The 15,819-nt window shown below is 42.8% G+C and overlaps 1 protein-coding gene across 5 annotated transcripts in view; it reads left to right on the top strand.

Annotated features, from left to right (window-relative positions):
• TNRC6C (trinucleotide repeat containing adaptor 6C) overlaps window positions 1-15,819 on the top strand; it is a 619,746-nt gene that overhangs the window by 67,107 nt on the left and 536,820 nt on the right. For all 5 annotated transcript variants that reach the window (XM_059732172.1, XM_019494291.2, XM_059732174.1 and 2 more), the window contains exon 3: window positions 6,941-7,006. In XM_059732172.1, the coding sequence (XP_059588155.1) occupies window positions 6,941-7,006 (66 nt within the window). The remainder of the gene's footprint in view (window positions 1-6,940; window positions 7,007-15,819) is intronic.

Below are 15,819 nucleotides of genomic sequence, written 5' to 3'. Positions count from 1 at the left end.
GCTGTGCTAATGTATACCTCTCACATGCTTATCTTGAGATGGACACTTTTGTTGCCACAAGAACAGATCATTAAGCTAAAGGAATCTCTTAGTTCAGTCTCACAGGAAATAGCGAAGCTTGATGAATTGGTACTTACAGAGTACTTTGCAGTGAGGGGCATTCTTATGACTTAAAAAAAAGAAGGGGCAAAATCTTTCCTCACCAGCTTGTTCACCTCGAATGGCATTGCCTTGAGTGTACGTTAGGGGATGATATTGCTTGTAGCCAAGAAGGGTCGTTCAAACGTCTGATGATCCATTTACTGGTTTTGCTGCAACAATGTTTATTAAATGGAATTTTTCCAAGTAGATTGCAATTTGTCTTGTTACTCATATGTCCTGCCATTTTAAACATGAAGATGGCCATACAGAGGTCATGGCCAAACATGAATGCCCCTAGATCATATAAATCATATTCCTCTTTCCCCAGATCCCTAGGCATTCACAAGAGCTATCGCATGCAGTATCAGACATGGGTGCTAATGTTGAGTTTTGTTTAAATAACAGCTCTTTGTGGGGGATACAAGAGGGGGAGGGGACAGAGGCAAGTTCCAAATATCCGAGCTTTTACTTTTTATTGCTCCTCTAGCAAGACACAAATGGCAATTGAGTAGTTTCCTGGTATCCAGACTGACACAGAGCAAATATGGCCACTGGTAATTGGTGTATATGAGCACAGATTATAAAGTGGGTAGCAGGCGTCTGACCTGCAATGACAAAAACGTGGAGTGATGGAGGGGAGGTGGAGAGGGAAAGAGCAAAAAAAGTAATAGCTATCATGTTCCAGCATGGTTTTTTCCCCTTTTTAATGTTCTCCCAGATCATGGGAAACAATCCTGAGATTTGGAACATCGATGTTTTATGGTATCAATGGGGTTTAAGGTTTTAGGTGCAAAAAAATTAACGTGAAGTTGGATTCTGTATGTTAAGGGTCATTTATAGGACATGCTATGGGTTTTTATTTATGTATGTATTTATTTACTCATGGCAAGAAAGAAAACTGTGACTTTGCATACAAGCCCTTGCATCTAAAGGAAATTAAAAGGGACAGTCCTCTTGAACTTGGCCTCGCTGTAGGGCAGAAATCAGCACAGGAATGCCCCTCACTAGATTAAAGAGTTGCTGATGCTTCAGAGGAAATTTTAAGAATTACTGGGTGCATTAACCTTCCCTTCTGCTCCTTTATGATGTGCTTTGTATTTCCCTTCCTTTGTTCTTTATTGCTAGGGATATTGTCGTGAAAAAAGAATCTTTGCTTCTGCAGTGTTTTCTTCTCCCTTGTGTGAACACGCTCCTCTGCCTGACACATCACCGCTGCTTGCCACGAATATGATTTTATTGTCACTGAGCACGTTCCAACCTGTGTGCAGGTGTAAATCCAGTGACTTCAGTGGACTGGCATCTGGTCACAGTAAAGCTGAAATCACCCCTTTGCTTTTAATAATAGGAGTAATTCTTTGCCCTGCTTTAGTGCCTTCCATTTGACGATGACAAAATGAATATCTTTTCATTAAGCCTCACAACTCTCATGGTAGAAAGCAAAATGCTACTTTCATTGTACTAAACATGTCTTCAACCTGCAAAATTCAGTTCTAGCTCCAAAGCACCCCAAAGTTCAGGGCTGCTTTAGTTTGAAGTTTTGATTTAAGTTCTTTGTTGCATTTTACAGGTGGGGAAAATGAGGCATGAAGAGGTTATAAGATCTTGCAGAAGCCAGGAATAGAACACAGATCTATTGTCTCCTAGTCTTGCATTCTAAACTCTGAACAATGCTTCGTTTCTTAAGGTGGGCAATTGGTAAAAGTAGCAGGTGAACTCTGAAAGATCCATTCCTTATGCAAATAATTTTCATGCTGAAGAGGAATTACAGAAACCAGGTGCAGAATCCCTCCCACAACCTCGAAACCAAGCATGAAAACCCTAGGGCATGGGAGATGTCTCGCAAAGCCATTTAGGGCGTGCAAGGTGCATGGAAGCCAGCTCAGCAGGTGCAACAGACACTACATTTATGGGCACTGAGGGGATTTACAAGCATTTCCCAGGGTGAGGCCTTTAAAAACAAGGCTTTGCTGATGGTGCCATTGTCAATACCTGGTGCATTTTCTCTGGGCCCAAGAAAAGTTGAAGCATCAGAAGCTTTAGAGTGAGTGGCACACCAGGCTGACACAGGGTCAGACAGGCCCCCATTTTAAAAAATACTAGAGAGAGGAGAGAGAAATGAGACAAAGCTAAAAGGTAGAGGAAGGCTTTGCTAGAAGTCACTTTGCTCTCAGTACCATGCTACGGTGTTGGAAAGCAGCAGAGCGACCGCCCTGGCTTCAGGTACACGTTCAGACTAAAGCTCCAAACCACCCTTGGAAGTCTGCCCATCATGGAACTGGAGAAGAGGTACAATCTAGAAACCTTCCTCCCTTTGATCATGCTGATGTCCCCAGAGCTCTTTCAACTGGCCAGGGCAAAACATGGCTTTTATATTGCTCTTAAAAATTTTAAACTTTGGAGTAGTAGAAGTGAAAATTCAGGATTTTGTTTTATCTCCATCTATGACAATGCTCCTGATTTCTAATCTGAATAAGAAAAATAATTCAAAATGGAAGAATATTTAAAAAGTGACCAAGCTAGAGGAGTAAAGTGTTTGATAAGAAAGGCGGGGTGGGGGAGGGTTTAACGTGGTAAAGTTAGGGGAGAAGGAACATCTCTCAATGAATTCTCGGTGTCTAAGGGCAAGGTTACTCTAGCCATAATGAGCATCCCTGTGAATTATCTCATGCTTTTCTTGTCTGTTGCTACCAGGAAAAGATGGGGAAGGTGGGGGGAACCAACTTTTTTTTTTTTTTTTTTTTTTTTTGAATTTGGACAGACTTAAAGAAGTGGCATCAAATTTGAAGGGCACCCAATCAATCTGTTGTCCTAGCTGCATGAAATTGTATTTCCCTGCCACTTCATATCTTATTTGCAGCAGCTGGGCTGTAAGTCATTGGTGATAACATTCTTTATTATGCAGCCGTGTTTATGAACTGTGCCTGGAAAGAGATGATAGAAATATGCAGCAATATGCATAGGGGGGGCTGGGGAGGGGGGAATAAATGCTCGTTGCTAGGGCAACCATGGGGCTATTTTGGGCATCAAATTTTGCAGATGATGAAAAGCATTTTCATGTGATGGTTGGTCTCTCCAGGAAGGGAAGGGGAGAGGGGGCACAATAAACTGAGAAGATAATATTCGAGAAGGCAGTCCTTTTAATTTTTTTGTTAGTTTCAGCATTAAAGATGTATTAAAAACAAAGAAGTTGATACACCCTAGTTACTGAGAAGGACAGATGTTTTAAAGAATAATAGAAAAAGACATCCTAGCAATTTAGAAGTCTCCACTTCCCTACATCTTCTTGCCAGCACCAATTGGCACAGTTAAAATCTAGTGAGTGCTATCAAAGAGTGGTACGTATAGTCCTGGTGTCTGTAATTGCCTCTTAATACCCAGTCTGTCTCATAACGGACAATTACTGGGTTTTTTCCTAGAAAAGATCCTATCTGTCTTGAAACAGTGATTCGCTTGATTGTGGCTGATTCTGTGTCCCTTCCATTAAGCACTACAGAAGCATATTTATAACAAACCCCATTGGTTCTTTCAGGGATCCTGGTTTGTGACAAGGAGAGAGGGAAGTAGCTATTTTATCTCCAGATTTCCCTATATAATCCCCTCTTACTCCCAATCTGCTAAAAATCCAAGGCCCATGACCATAGGAATTGTTATCATTTTACCTAATTGTCCAGGGTCAGTATTTCTGGAATACAGTTTTGTTCTAGATAATAGCCTAACTTGCTATTTAAGGGCTAATGTTCTGTATCTTGTAATTCAAAGGTTTTGAACTGAATTTAATACTTATGAAAGGAACCAACATACGGACTTTTTAAAAAATTTGTATCTGAGGCCAAATTAGCCAAAACGAATTCCAAATTCAAGAGTCCAGAACCATAAGTGGCCCTACTACTGGCATACATCCTCTACCCACACCTGGGGTTTCCAATATTTCCAAAATCTTTGGCAGGCACCCTATGTGCAGGCCCAAGCCCGGAGTATTGGGGTTTGGATGCACCCAAGTTTTGCTTGCCTTTAGCTCTAAGGACCCCCAAGCAAGCTAGGGAGGAGACTCCCATTTCCATAAAGCGAGCTTAAAGCCGCTACGCCTTGGCGGGTCCTGAACCACGCCAGAAGAACAGTTCTCCCGGGGTGCGGTTCAGGAAAACTGCCTTCTTGGACACAGATGTATGGTGTTTCCCCTGCCAGGTTAAGAAGCCACTATGCTTGACCTGAGACTTCAAGAGGGCTTGTACAGGACTTGATCCAGGGACCTTCGCAGGCTAAGCAAAAGCTTTTCGATTGTTTGCTAAGGCTGCACTTTCACAGCCACTGAAAACCAACTCTGTGGTGAAATCCAGCATAGCATCATTGAGCTAAGAATCGGTTTGCTCCTGCCTTGCACCTGTGGAATGCTTTACACCTCGTCAAAGTGTATTCTCCATAGGTGAAAATGGCTGTAGGAGCAGGCAATGGGAATTGAAGCCACAGATGAAACAAAGCAACAACAGCTGCAGCAGCAGGGTGAGGCTTCTCATAGGCCCGCTTGTTTCTGGCAGTTTCTATGAAGAATTCCCCTTATATTCTTTGCAGCTAAGGATTATCTGTTCTATACATTGAGCGACACTAGCTCTGCCCTTGTTGCCCAAGGCAATGCTCTTCTTTACCTTGGTACTGCCTAAATTACGCAGAATGCAAAGAAGAAGTAGCTCATGACTACTGTCTGCAGCCCCCGGCTCATACCTTACCCATGTCATCTTTAAATTCTCCCGAATTTTACCTATGTTGTCAAATTAAGCCAGTAAAATGAATTGAGTATGTTTTCAGCAAGGAACCTATTCTAGTACAATATAATGTGTTTACATTATTGCTCCATAGTTGTGTTTTTAATTAAATAGTTATCAGCGGTGTTGAGATTCCCCTGTAATAATTAAATCAAGGTAGTTTAGTGAATAATTGTAAAAGTGAATTGTTGAAACCAACAAGCTGCATTTGAGGCAATATGATTTGTTTTTATGAAATTAATCCAAGTAATGTGTGTTCATAAGAACGCAGAATGATATAAAGGTATATAACAAGCATGCTGCCCAGCAGGTCTGCCTTTTTTAGATGATGCCCCTTTCTAATACCATCCGTTTCTTTTTGCACCAGTTCCTTCACTTATCTGTTCAGAAACAAATGCTGCTCTCTTTTGAACTTGCAGTGCTGTCTTTTCTCTGTTTTAACCTGCTACTCTGAACAATTCAAAAAGTTTAAGGCCAAAAATGTGCCGTTCTGATCATCTTAGTCCGACCTCCTGCAGAACACAGGTCACAGAATTCAACTCCATCACTCTTGCGCTGTGACCAATAACCAGCTGACCCCATATGTACATAGCTCTTTGTATGAAACAGTTCTTTCAAGTCTTGATCTATTCACTTTTCGGGATGAGCCTGAACAGAAACTGGCACTGATTCTTGACCAGTGCAGTCAAAATTGGGAAAATGCCTTGCCTTCTCTGGTTGTCTTTTATTTAGATTGCCTTTTGGTTTTATATTATATTATATATTATATTATATTATCAATACGCAAAATGCCAACAAATACTTTCAGTGACAATGAACTTTATCTGTCAAGAGAACAAGAATATTGGGTACATTCTTCATCAGAAGAGATACAGATTGTGTACTTGGCTATTTACTCTCATTCTTTAGCCACCGTGTGTACCATTGATATAACTATATTAAGGACTTATGTATATAGACAAGGGTGTTCAAAAGCATTTAAATAATTGTGATGATCACTTAAATGCTTGAAAATCCTGCCCATAATTCTTGATGCTGCTTCATATATTTGAAAATCTCAGGGAAGATGCTGTCCCCAGACTCAGAAAACTGTTGTTTTATATGCTTGGCTCTGGGTAAAACCATGAAGAGTCTGTTTCTAAAACTTAAAGTGGGGCTTTATTAAGAGAACAATTAAGTGTTACACTAGCAGCAGGTGCTCCAACCATGTACATGCTACTTGATTTCCTGGAGTATCCTTGAAATTCTTCTGTTCTGTAAACTGTGCTCCTCCCTTCAAATTCTATCAAGTGGCTACAGCTATGAAATACAGAAATACTTCTCTTCTGCAAGGCTTTCAGAATGAAAGTTTAGGAGAGGACTAGAAATCTACATGTTTGGGTTCCAGTCCCAATATATGACTTATTATATGCTCATGGGCAAATTATTTTTCTGTGCCTCAGTTTCCTCATTTTAAAACTATGTATAATAACACTTAACTTATGGGGATGATATAAAAATAGAAGATTTTTAAAGACATTTAAAATTCTTGGTTAATAAATGCTATAGAATTGGTAAATATTCTTGGTTAGTTTAGAGCTACACAAAATATTGATGAATTTTTTGACATTTGAAATGAAATCTGACACCACTCTTTTAAAATTTTCCCTTCCTTAAATAGTTACAAATTGGTTTAATTCTTTTTTACAGGTTTCAAAATTCAATATTTTTTAAATTTCAAAAAGGAGTGAATTATGGAGGGGAAAATGATAAAATGTCTGTTCCTTTTTTTTATTTTCAACCAACTCTAAGAATTTTTATTCAGAGGGACAAGTCAACCATTCATTTTCTGTGTACCAAGTAAGTGTTGCAGAACTGAAGACATTAGGGGTTGGGTTTTTTTTCATTATTCATTTCTACTGCAGTTGATTGGACTGTTTAGGAAATAGCTACCACAAAATAGCAGCCATATTAATATTCACTGTTGAGACCAAATGCTATTCCTGGTAGCATGGTTGTAAACCTTGAGAATAACACACATTCAATATATTTTTTTCCAGGACATGGAAGCTTCTGCTTGTGAATTTACAGCTAAAGACAATCAAGATCTTGGTGAGAGACAGAAGGTTAGTCTCTAGGGTGTGGACAGATGCAACACTAAGTACATTTGAAATGCACTTTAAACCCCAAGAATCCAGACATACATGGCACTTAAGAATGATTTAAACTTCCTGGATTTTTTCAAGACTATACTAGGAAAATCAAGTACTATTTTTGAACTGGTCTTTTGTGAACAATTTCAATGTTATGTGTGGACACAGAGCATTACAGGCTTCGTATCTGGTCAGTCTTCCAGGCATCTCAAACTCAACCACTTCTCAGACCCCACCTTCCCCAACCCATGCAGGGCAATGCTCAGGGTTGCAGCCTGCTCATGCCCATACTCAGGGTTGCAGCCAAGACTGTACTGCCCAAAGACCTGTTGTCTACACACACCGCAGTCCTCAGGGATGAGGAAACAGAAAGCCTTTGTGTTGGTTTCACTTCACTGCTATGGACCTGGGGGGAGACGGGAGGAGGATGGGGTCCTGGGCTAACTTGGGGATAAGGGTGACAGGGGAGCAGGGACCCCTGCTATGTGGAGGCTGTGTTGTTTATGGTTCCTGGGGGCTGGAGGCTCCAGATCCCCCTCCCTTCTGCCCCCCACTCCCCACCACCACAAGAACTCTATGGCCTTTCCAAACCCTGCCCTGGAAAACTACTGTCCCCACTTTGGACCTGGCACTGTGGGATCTCAGCAGGGCTGGACACAGGCATGGGTGAATGGGGTGGCTGCCCCAGGCCTGGACTGAAAGGGGGCCTGAAAATGGTGAAAATAATAATAATTATTATTATTGTTGTTATCTCTGGCGAAGGGGGGCTCAATACTAAAAGTTCACCCGGGGCCACCAGGAGTCTAGGTACAGTGCTAGGTCCCAGTCTTATTCAGGGTGGGGAGTTAGCAGTGCAGGAGTTTCCAGAAGTTCTCTTCTTGAGAGCACGGAGGCAGAAAGGGATCTTGGAGTCATTATTGACTCCAAGATGAACATGGGCCGACAATGCAAGGTCATGGTCGGCAGGGCTAACCGGACCTTATCGTGCATCCACAGATGGATCTCAAGTAGGGCCAAGGAGGTGATCCTCCACCTCTACGCGACACTGGTTAGGCCACAGGTGGAGTACTGTGTCCAGTTCTGGGCACCCCATTTCAAGAGGGATGTGGACAACATTGAGAGGGTCCAGAGGAGGGCCATCCGCATGATCTGGGGACAGCAGGGCAGACCCTACAATGAGAGGCTACAGGACCTGAACCTGTTCAGCCTTCACAAGAGAAGGCTGAGGGGGGACCTGGTGACCATCTATAAACTCACTAGGGGGGACCAGAAAGGTTTGGGGGAGACCTTGTTTCCCCTAGCACCCCCCAGGATAACAAGGAATAACGGCCACAAGTTGTTGGAGAGTAGTTTTAGATTAGACATCCATAAGAACTATTTCACAGTCAGGTCGGCTAGGATCTGGAACCAACTTCCAAGGGAAGTGGTGCTGGCTCCTACTCTAGGGGTCTTTAAGAAGAGGCTTGGTGCCTACCTGGCTGGGGTCATTTGAACCCAGTTTTCTTCCTGCCCGGGGAGGGGGTTGGACTTGAAGCTCTACAAGGTCCCTTCTGACCCTACTTCTATGAAGACTATGGAGATGTGTGTGGTGGGGGGGCTATGTAGCCCCCTACTTGTGGTTCCAGAGGCCTGGATGCTCAGGGCCCTCCCAAGAATTCTGCAGCTTTTCAATCTCTGCCCTGCGAAGCCACTTCACTAACTTAATTTCCCTGTTAGGATCTCTATGCTGTGAGGTCCCAGGCTTATTTGGGGCAGGGGTGTGGGAGTGGAGGGGTAGCCAGGTACTGGGGGAGCGGTGTGCCCCCCTGCTTGTGGTTTCTAAAGGCTGGATACTTCCCCCCAAGAACTCCATTTCTTTGCAAACCCTACCCTGGAAAACTGCTGCATCAGTTTCATTTCCATGGACCCTGCTCAGGGGTTTCCCAGGCTAATATAGAAGTCACTGTAGAAGTGGGGTCTCACTCAGGTGGGTCTGGAGTACCTGAAAATACTCAAACTTTTATTGTATGCAATTGCACGAAGATGTGTTTTCAGGGTAGAACTTGTGGGGCTGCGCAGGAGGCAGAGGTACAAGGTAGGAACATTAACTAACCAATTCACATCCATCAAGCCATTGCACAGTGGTTCATGAAGTTTTGGTAACTGGTCAGAACCCTACTACCACTTGGTCATTTGACCAAGTCCATAACAGATGATTGTCTTGAGGTTGCTTATCTTGTGCCACAGTAGCTGGACAGGGAGATGACAGGGATGTTCAGGGATATCACACTTCCAAGGATCTGCTGTTCACTGAATGGCATAGTCCTTGCAGTGCTGCTGAGTAACTGGAACTACTGGGAGCTCCTGCTAACTAGAACTAGTAGACACCCCATGGTACCCCTAGCAGCTTGAGACATCTGGTTGAGCATCACATTCCTTTAGGCAACTGGAACTGGAAAGAGGTGCCCAGCCTGCTCCCTATTTAGGCTAAAGAGTGTGGTGGCACAGTAGGGGGTGCTACTATGCAGAGCCACCTGCCTCACTGTGCCAGGCCCAGAACCACACTTTGGGAGTCTCCTCTTGGGAGCCTACAGCCAGCCTGCCTCCTTCCTGAAGAACACCCGCAAGCCTGTGGTAACACTGCCATCACCTGGGCACTGGTCTCTGGTAGGGCCCTGTACAGCCTGGGGTGCACACACCCTGCAAGCTTTGTAGGTGCTTTGCCCACAGTAATATTTTGGGGTGCTTCTTTCAGCCTGACTTCGGTCTCCAAACAAAGGGAGCAGGAGGCCTGCCTCTCCCCAGTAATCTACAGCCAGGCACGCTGTAACCTAGTACCTTTAGTGGGGGTAGAACAAGGAAGTCAGAACACACTTTTGAGCAAGCAAAAATAGGTTGAGCCTTTGCAGACATTTGATGCAATGATCCTTTTAAGATGCAACAGCCTATACTTATTCCTAGACTTCTGGCTAGTTTCCAGGTTTTTCCTTGCAGAGAATCATCCAAGCAGGAGCTTAGAGGCATGTTGCTTGTTGCTTTCCAAAATGCTCACCAGAGGAAGAGAGATCACTCCTTCCACCTAGGAATTTTATCTGGCTAGGTCACCTGATTGACCAGCCAGTACCAAGAAGAAACCCAGGAGATACAAGGGTCACCTGGTTTGTCCCGAGTGAGTGGCAAAGAGAGGGGGATTTCTTCTCAAAGAGCAAATCTCCTCAGGGCACTGAAACAAAGATGTGTTTGAGTGGACTTTTGTGGAGATGGCTGGCTGCTCGTGGATATCAGTGGGATTGGGAGCAGTGCAGAGAGAAGACCAAGATCCTCAAGCTGGGGGTATAGGAGGGCACAGGATGCCATGATTATGGGTCACCACTGCTTATTATGAAGAACTTTCCCAACCCCTCATGGGGGATGATTCCATTTAGTCCCAGTACAGGACAGTGTCAACATGGCCAACTGTATCCACTTGGACAACAACCAGGAAGATGGCAAGGATAGAGAGGTCCCCCCTGCCTCTCCCACTGCCATACAGTGGCATAATTAGGGGTGGGAAAGAGAGGCATCTGCCCTGGGTGCCAAGTTAGGAGGGGCACTGGAATTGCCCCCCACCCCCATGGAGCCCACACCTCAGCAGCATATCCATGCAGGAATTCCACAACAGGCGGCTGTGGCTGCAGCTGCTTTAAAAGCAACAGCTGGGGCAGGCAGAGCAAGTGGTGGTGGCAACAGCAGCTCAGCTGGGGACTGTTAAGTGCAGCTAAAACTGGCATGTGTAAGACTGTTACATCTCCCTCCTTGGAACTATGCACCACCTGCCTATTTTCCTGTAGGATTTGCCTTGGCTGCCAAGTCTACTTGTTATGCCCCTGACACAAAAAAGGAAAAGGAACAACACAGGAACATCCTGTGACTTCTGCATGAACTTCCTGCAGTGATCTACAGTGACCTGAAGCACCATAGAAAATATTCCATTGGGGCTGATGTAGACCCCTCAGTGTGCAGGGGACAGGATAGTGATGTGGGTGTCATCAGTGGCACCAACACAGGAAAGCCCATGCAACTGAATTCAGCTACAATCTCCTGTGGGTTAAGGTGGAGGAATTGTGGGCTCAGTCTGTTTTGGATCACCAAGCACACCTCATGCACCATCTCTCCCACTGTGGACTTGCTCATGTCAAACTGGTTTTCTGCAGACTCCCACCAGACACTGCTCATCTGCCTCAGCCAGTAGCACCACTCCACTGGCGGGAGTTGTTTACACAGCACAGTGCATGCAGGTCATGCCACATGCTATTATCCCTCTCGACTTCAGATGCCATTGAAGCTGTAAAATTTGGACTTGGAGGGTGTGCGTTTCCAAGTACTCTGAGCAGCTGGGCTGTGCTTCCAGGGAGCTTTGATTCAGGCTCCAGGGGCTGAAAGCTGTGGAAAGTACTGTAGAAGAAACAATTTTTTTTTCCCAGAACTGCCTTTCTTGGGACTTGATTGACTCAAGCAGCACATTCAGGGCATGCAAAGCAGCAGCCACTTGGCAGGGAGCCATCCTGTACTTGATTGAAAACAAGGGAATGGGCAGTTCACTTCCCAGTGTTGATTGTAGGAGGGTACCTGTTGAGGGAGCCTGTTCCATTGGGTAAATTGGTTTTAACAAGCCAATGATCATCAGTCACATGGAAGTGAAACTCTTAAAGTGGCTTCTAAATGACACCTTTCTTTTTCTTGACATCCCACCAATCTGGATCTTCCTCCTTCTCTAGGGGAGTCCTGGGGAAACTCTGGGCACTTCTCCCCTGGGAGGCATGATGGTCTGGACACTCTACTACCCCCGGTGCTGTTTTGGCAGGAGTGCAATCCCTAAAAGTTGACGATTTTACTTAGAACCCTTAGCAGTGTACTTTCAGACACCTCTATCCAGGGACAATAGTGAACCAGTTCCCAATGATTCAATTTTACCCAGTCTTTAAAAAAAAATGGCATCTGTGCCTTAGTGCAATTTATTATAATAGCATAAACTTGGTCACAATGGAAGCATTTAAAATGAAAGTAAAAGTAGGGGGAGGAATTAATTAATGAGCCAATTTTCCTGTATGAATAACAAATCAAGAGAAAACAAACAATCCTGTTTCCCTAAAAGTCCTTGAACCCTCCAGAAAAAAATGTTTTCGCATATGGTATATATCTTGTTTGAATGGCTCTCCATTAGAGTAGCCTCCCACCGTAGATTTTCACAACGGCTAAGGGCAAGATTCTATTTTTAAAATGCCCTGGATGAACTCAGTTTATGACTATGTTCAAAGTATATATATTCTAGACTAAGCTGGGTCTGGATCTGAAAAGCCTTTATGCTTCAAAGCTTGGATCCTGAGCTGCATAGGAATTTTGAACTGGCTAGCCCATAGTAAGCTTCTTAAACAGCCTAATCTCAATCCTTCAGGAGTCTGACAGTTCAGGTCTGGTCTGTGCCTTGTAGCTTGGTCCCATCTCTAAAACAAAGACGAACAGGAAATAGTAGAAGTATCTATAAAGTCTCCAGCTCTTACCCAGGTTACTAGAGAGATGATTAAGGAAGAAAAAAAACTATTAAAGTGTCTTGAAATATGTATTAGAAAAATCAAGAAAATACTTGAAAGGCTCAAAATGGCAGTTTTTTAAAAGTATGTCTGACATACTTAAGGCATTGTCAACACAGAGGCATGACACTTCAAATGAGACTGCATCAAGTATTAGAAACAGGCTGATCCTGTAAGCCTGTATAGTCGGTAAGATTATTGTACATATAAGACGTACTCACATGAGATTTTGAAGGAGCCTTTGCTCGGACACCTATTTCTATTTGGGTCCATCACTGGCGTTCTTCATATTGTCCTTCATTGATCCTTGCCATCAGAAGCTAGGCCATAAACCTCCAACAGCTATTTACTGGTTCTGCAAGTTCCTGTGTAATGTTGGCCTCGTGGCTATTGATGATGTCTGTCTACAGGTGGAACTTTTGTGAGATCTCTGATTTTATCACAACTGAGTTTTCCCCCTCCAAGATGTTAGGTGTTGAATGAAGCTCATGCATCTATATCCCGTGTGCTTAAGATTTTCATTCTTTGAAAAAATAAGCGTAGTAAAAGGCTCAATAGTTTGTAATTGTAACTTGAGTCTCCTAAAGTAAAGGCCAGATTCTGCAACCCTTACAGCAATTAATTGAGCTTCACTTCACACACAGTTCCACTGAAATCAAAGGACATATTTGTTGAGAAAGCTACTATTTATATGAAATGGAAAGCAACACCATAGGCTCTATCCAGGCAACAAGCTCTGTGGTCTCCTGGGACATTCAAGTCTACCCCTACTGGAAATTTCAGTGGAATTTTTTAAAATAGTTTATACAGCTGACAAGTAGGTTTTAGAATAGAGTAAAATCCTATTGCTCTTCTGGCCCCAGGGCTCTTACACCTACAGCTGAAGCTAATGGATACTAATAGAAATCAGCAGAGAGCAGCTTGAAGGAGTCTAATGGAGTTTGCATAAGCTAGTTGTGGGAAGGATGGGACCTATAACTAGGTATATAGGTCACTCCAGTGCACAAGGGCAGAACATAAATCTATTTACTGTGCAGGTAGAAATAGATGAGATGGCAAACACACCCTGCAAATATGCTCCCTGTCTTGAGCCCTCCTGCTGTCTCCTGCATTATCCTCTTGTCTCCACCCCACTGGGGCTTATAACACAATTTCTCCTTAAAAGAGGGGGCTTCAGCCTTGGCCAGAGAGCGTGAAACCATTTTGAAAAGGTAGCAACAGGGTCTGAAGGAAATTATTAGAGCTGTGCAGATGAAATTCCATTTTGTGAAGGGTTTTGAAATGTGACCTTTTTCTGGACCACAGCAAAACCAGAAAATTTTAAAAAAAAGCAAAGGAAAATTCTAGAAAAAAATTGTTTTGTTTTTCCATCATTTTCAGTTTGATTTCAACTCTTAAATGGCATTGCATTAGATGGCAAAATGCAAAATTTTAAAAAATCAAAAGTAATTTTAAAACAAAATATGTTTCATTCCAAAATGAGGGGTATTAGCTTTTCCAGAATTCTTTTTCCATTTTTTTTTTCAGAATGGTGAAGTAAGTCTACTTTTGTGGCTCATTTTGATTTCAGAAGCTAGCACAGTCAGCATTTTCTGTTAGCTTTAATCAATAAAACTTCCTGGTGCACAAAGAAGTTTACATGATTGTCCATTTACCTACAACACCAGTTTCCAAGGTAGTAGTATTTCTACCAATTGCAAGAGGGTTCCAAATGTTTTAGAGAAGAGGTAGAAAATACAGGGCCCTGCCCTGGTGAGTTTACAGTCCAAACTAATATATGACAATTATGGGTATCAGAGAGGGTAAGTGTTAACAACAATAAGAGAGTGTATCTAATGATCTTAGTGGTACAAATAGTTTAGTAACTATTGTTAATTATTCTTTCTAGTGATTGCCATGGAAGAAGGGGATCTCAAGGTGGGAACTGGTGGGTGATGATAATGTGGTGGCTTGGAGGACAGGTACTGGGATAACATTCTGCGTATAGGCATGTTATTGTTCATGAGAAAAATAGAGGAAATAAAGGTGTCTGGTTTTGTATCAGTAGAGGACAGAGGACAACCAGACTGTCCTCTATGATGGCCACCCTAGTTATTGTGGAAAAAGTAAATACATTTGGCACTGAAGCAGATATTATTGATGAATCAGGGGGGTAGGGCTGGAAAATAGTGCAGCAAAGAAAATGGCAAGATGTGGACTTGCCCTGTTGGCCATAATATTCTTCTTAATTAAAGCTGGTATTTTGTGGCTTCATATAAGAAAAGTTATTATTTTTTCATGCACCTTCTTTTAATGTCAAACCTCTAAATTCTTGGCCCATAGGTAAAACACTCTAGAAAATGAGGAAGATTCATTGAAAACTTGTGGCAGATTTTTTCAATTAATTCCTTACCTTCCCGTATTTTCCATGGTACAATGACGCTAAAAGAAGAGATAGCACTAGTTGCATGAACTTCAGGCACTAACATGATGGAAAGACCCAATAATTTCCTCCAAATGGCAGTAGTAATAAAATACAAAGAAAGAAAAATATGGAAAATAATGTCTTACAACTATGCTTTTTTAGCAGTCGGCCTGAGTTTTGTGTAAGGATGTTAAAGTTCTTTAATGGAAAGTGGGTAAGATGGTAATTTACCTACTATTTTATTTAGTCTGTGATACCACTTGTTATAATAGCTTCAGATCCTTGTATCTTCTAGATACTAATGCCACACACAGGGGCAGAAACCAGAGCCTCTTCTTCCCTGTGATGAGGTCATAGGCTAAAATGTGCACAACTGAACAGCCTGCCTCATTTAGGTTAAGGAAGCAACTTCCTCTCTGAAAAGATCATAATGAAACCCTATCCACAAATTAGCCATAGCTACCATATTTAATCAAATAGAAGATGACCCTGAATATAAGATGTGCACCCCCTCCCCCCCTGCTGACTGGGGGGGAAATCATCTTATATTTGAATAGATATAGTAATTATAGCTGTGATCAGCACTATTCTGGGGTGGGAGAAGGGTCCACTGTAATATCTTCAGGAAAAAAAACTATAGATAATAGAGATTCTGCAAAAAAAAAACAAAACCCCCAGATATTACCTGAGATCATCACTTCTCTTTCCATCTTCTCACCTACATCAAGTCTCTTACTCTGTCATTTCCCTTGGGGCATACCTCCCTCCTGTCTCTGGAAACTACTTTTATCTAAGTTGACTTCCCTCTTTAACTTCCTGGGGAGGCAGGAGGG

This window comes from Alligator mississippiensis, chromosome 8 (genome assembly GCF_030867095.1).
Source record: "Alligator mississippiensis isolate rAllMis1 chromosome 8, rAllMis1, whole genome shotgun sequence".
Classification (NCBI taxonomy): Eukaryota; Metazoa; Chordata; order Crocodylia; family Alligatoridae; genus Alligator; species Alligator mississippiensis.
This window is presented reverse-complemented; position numbering and strand designations above follow the sequence as displayed.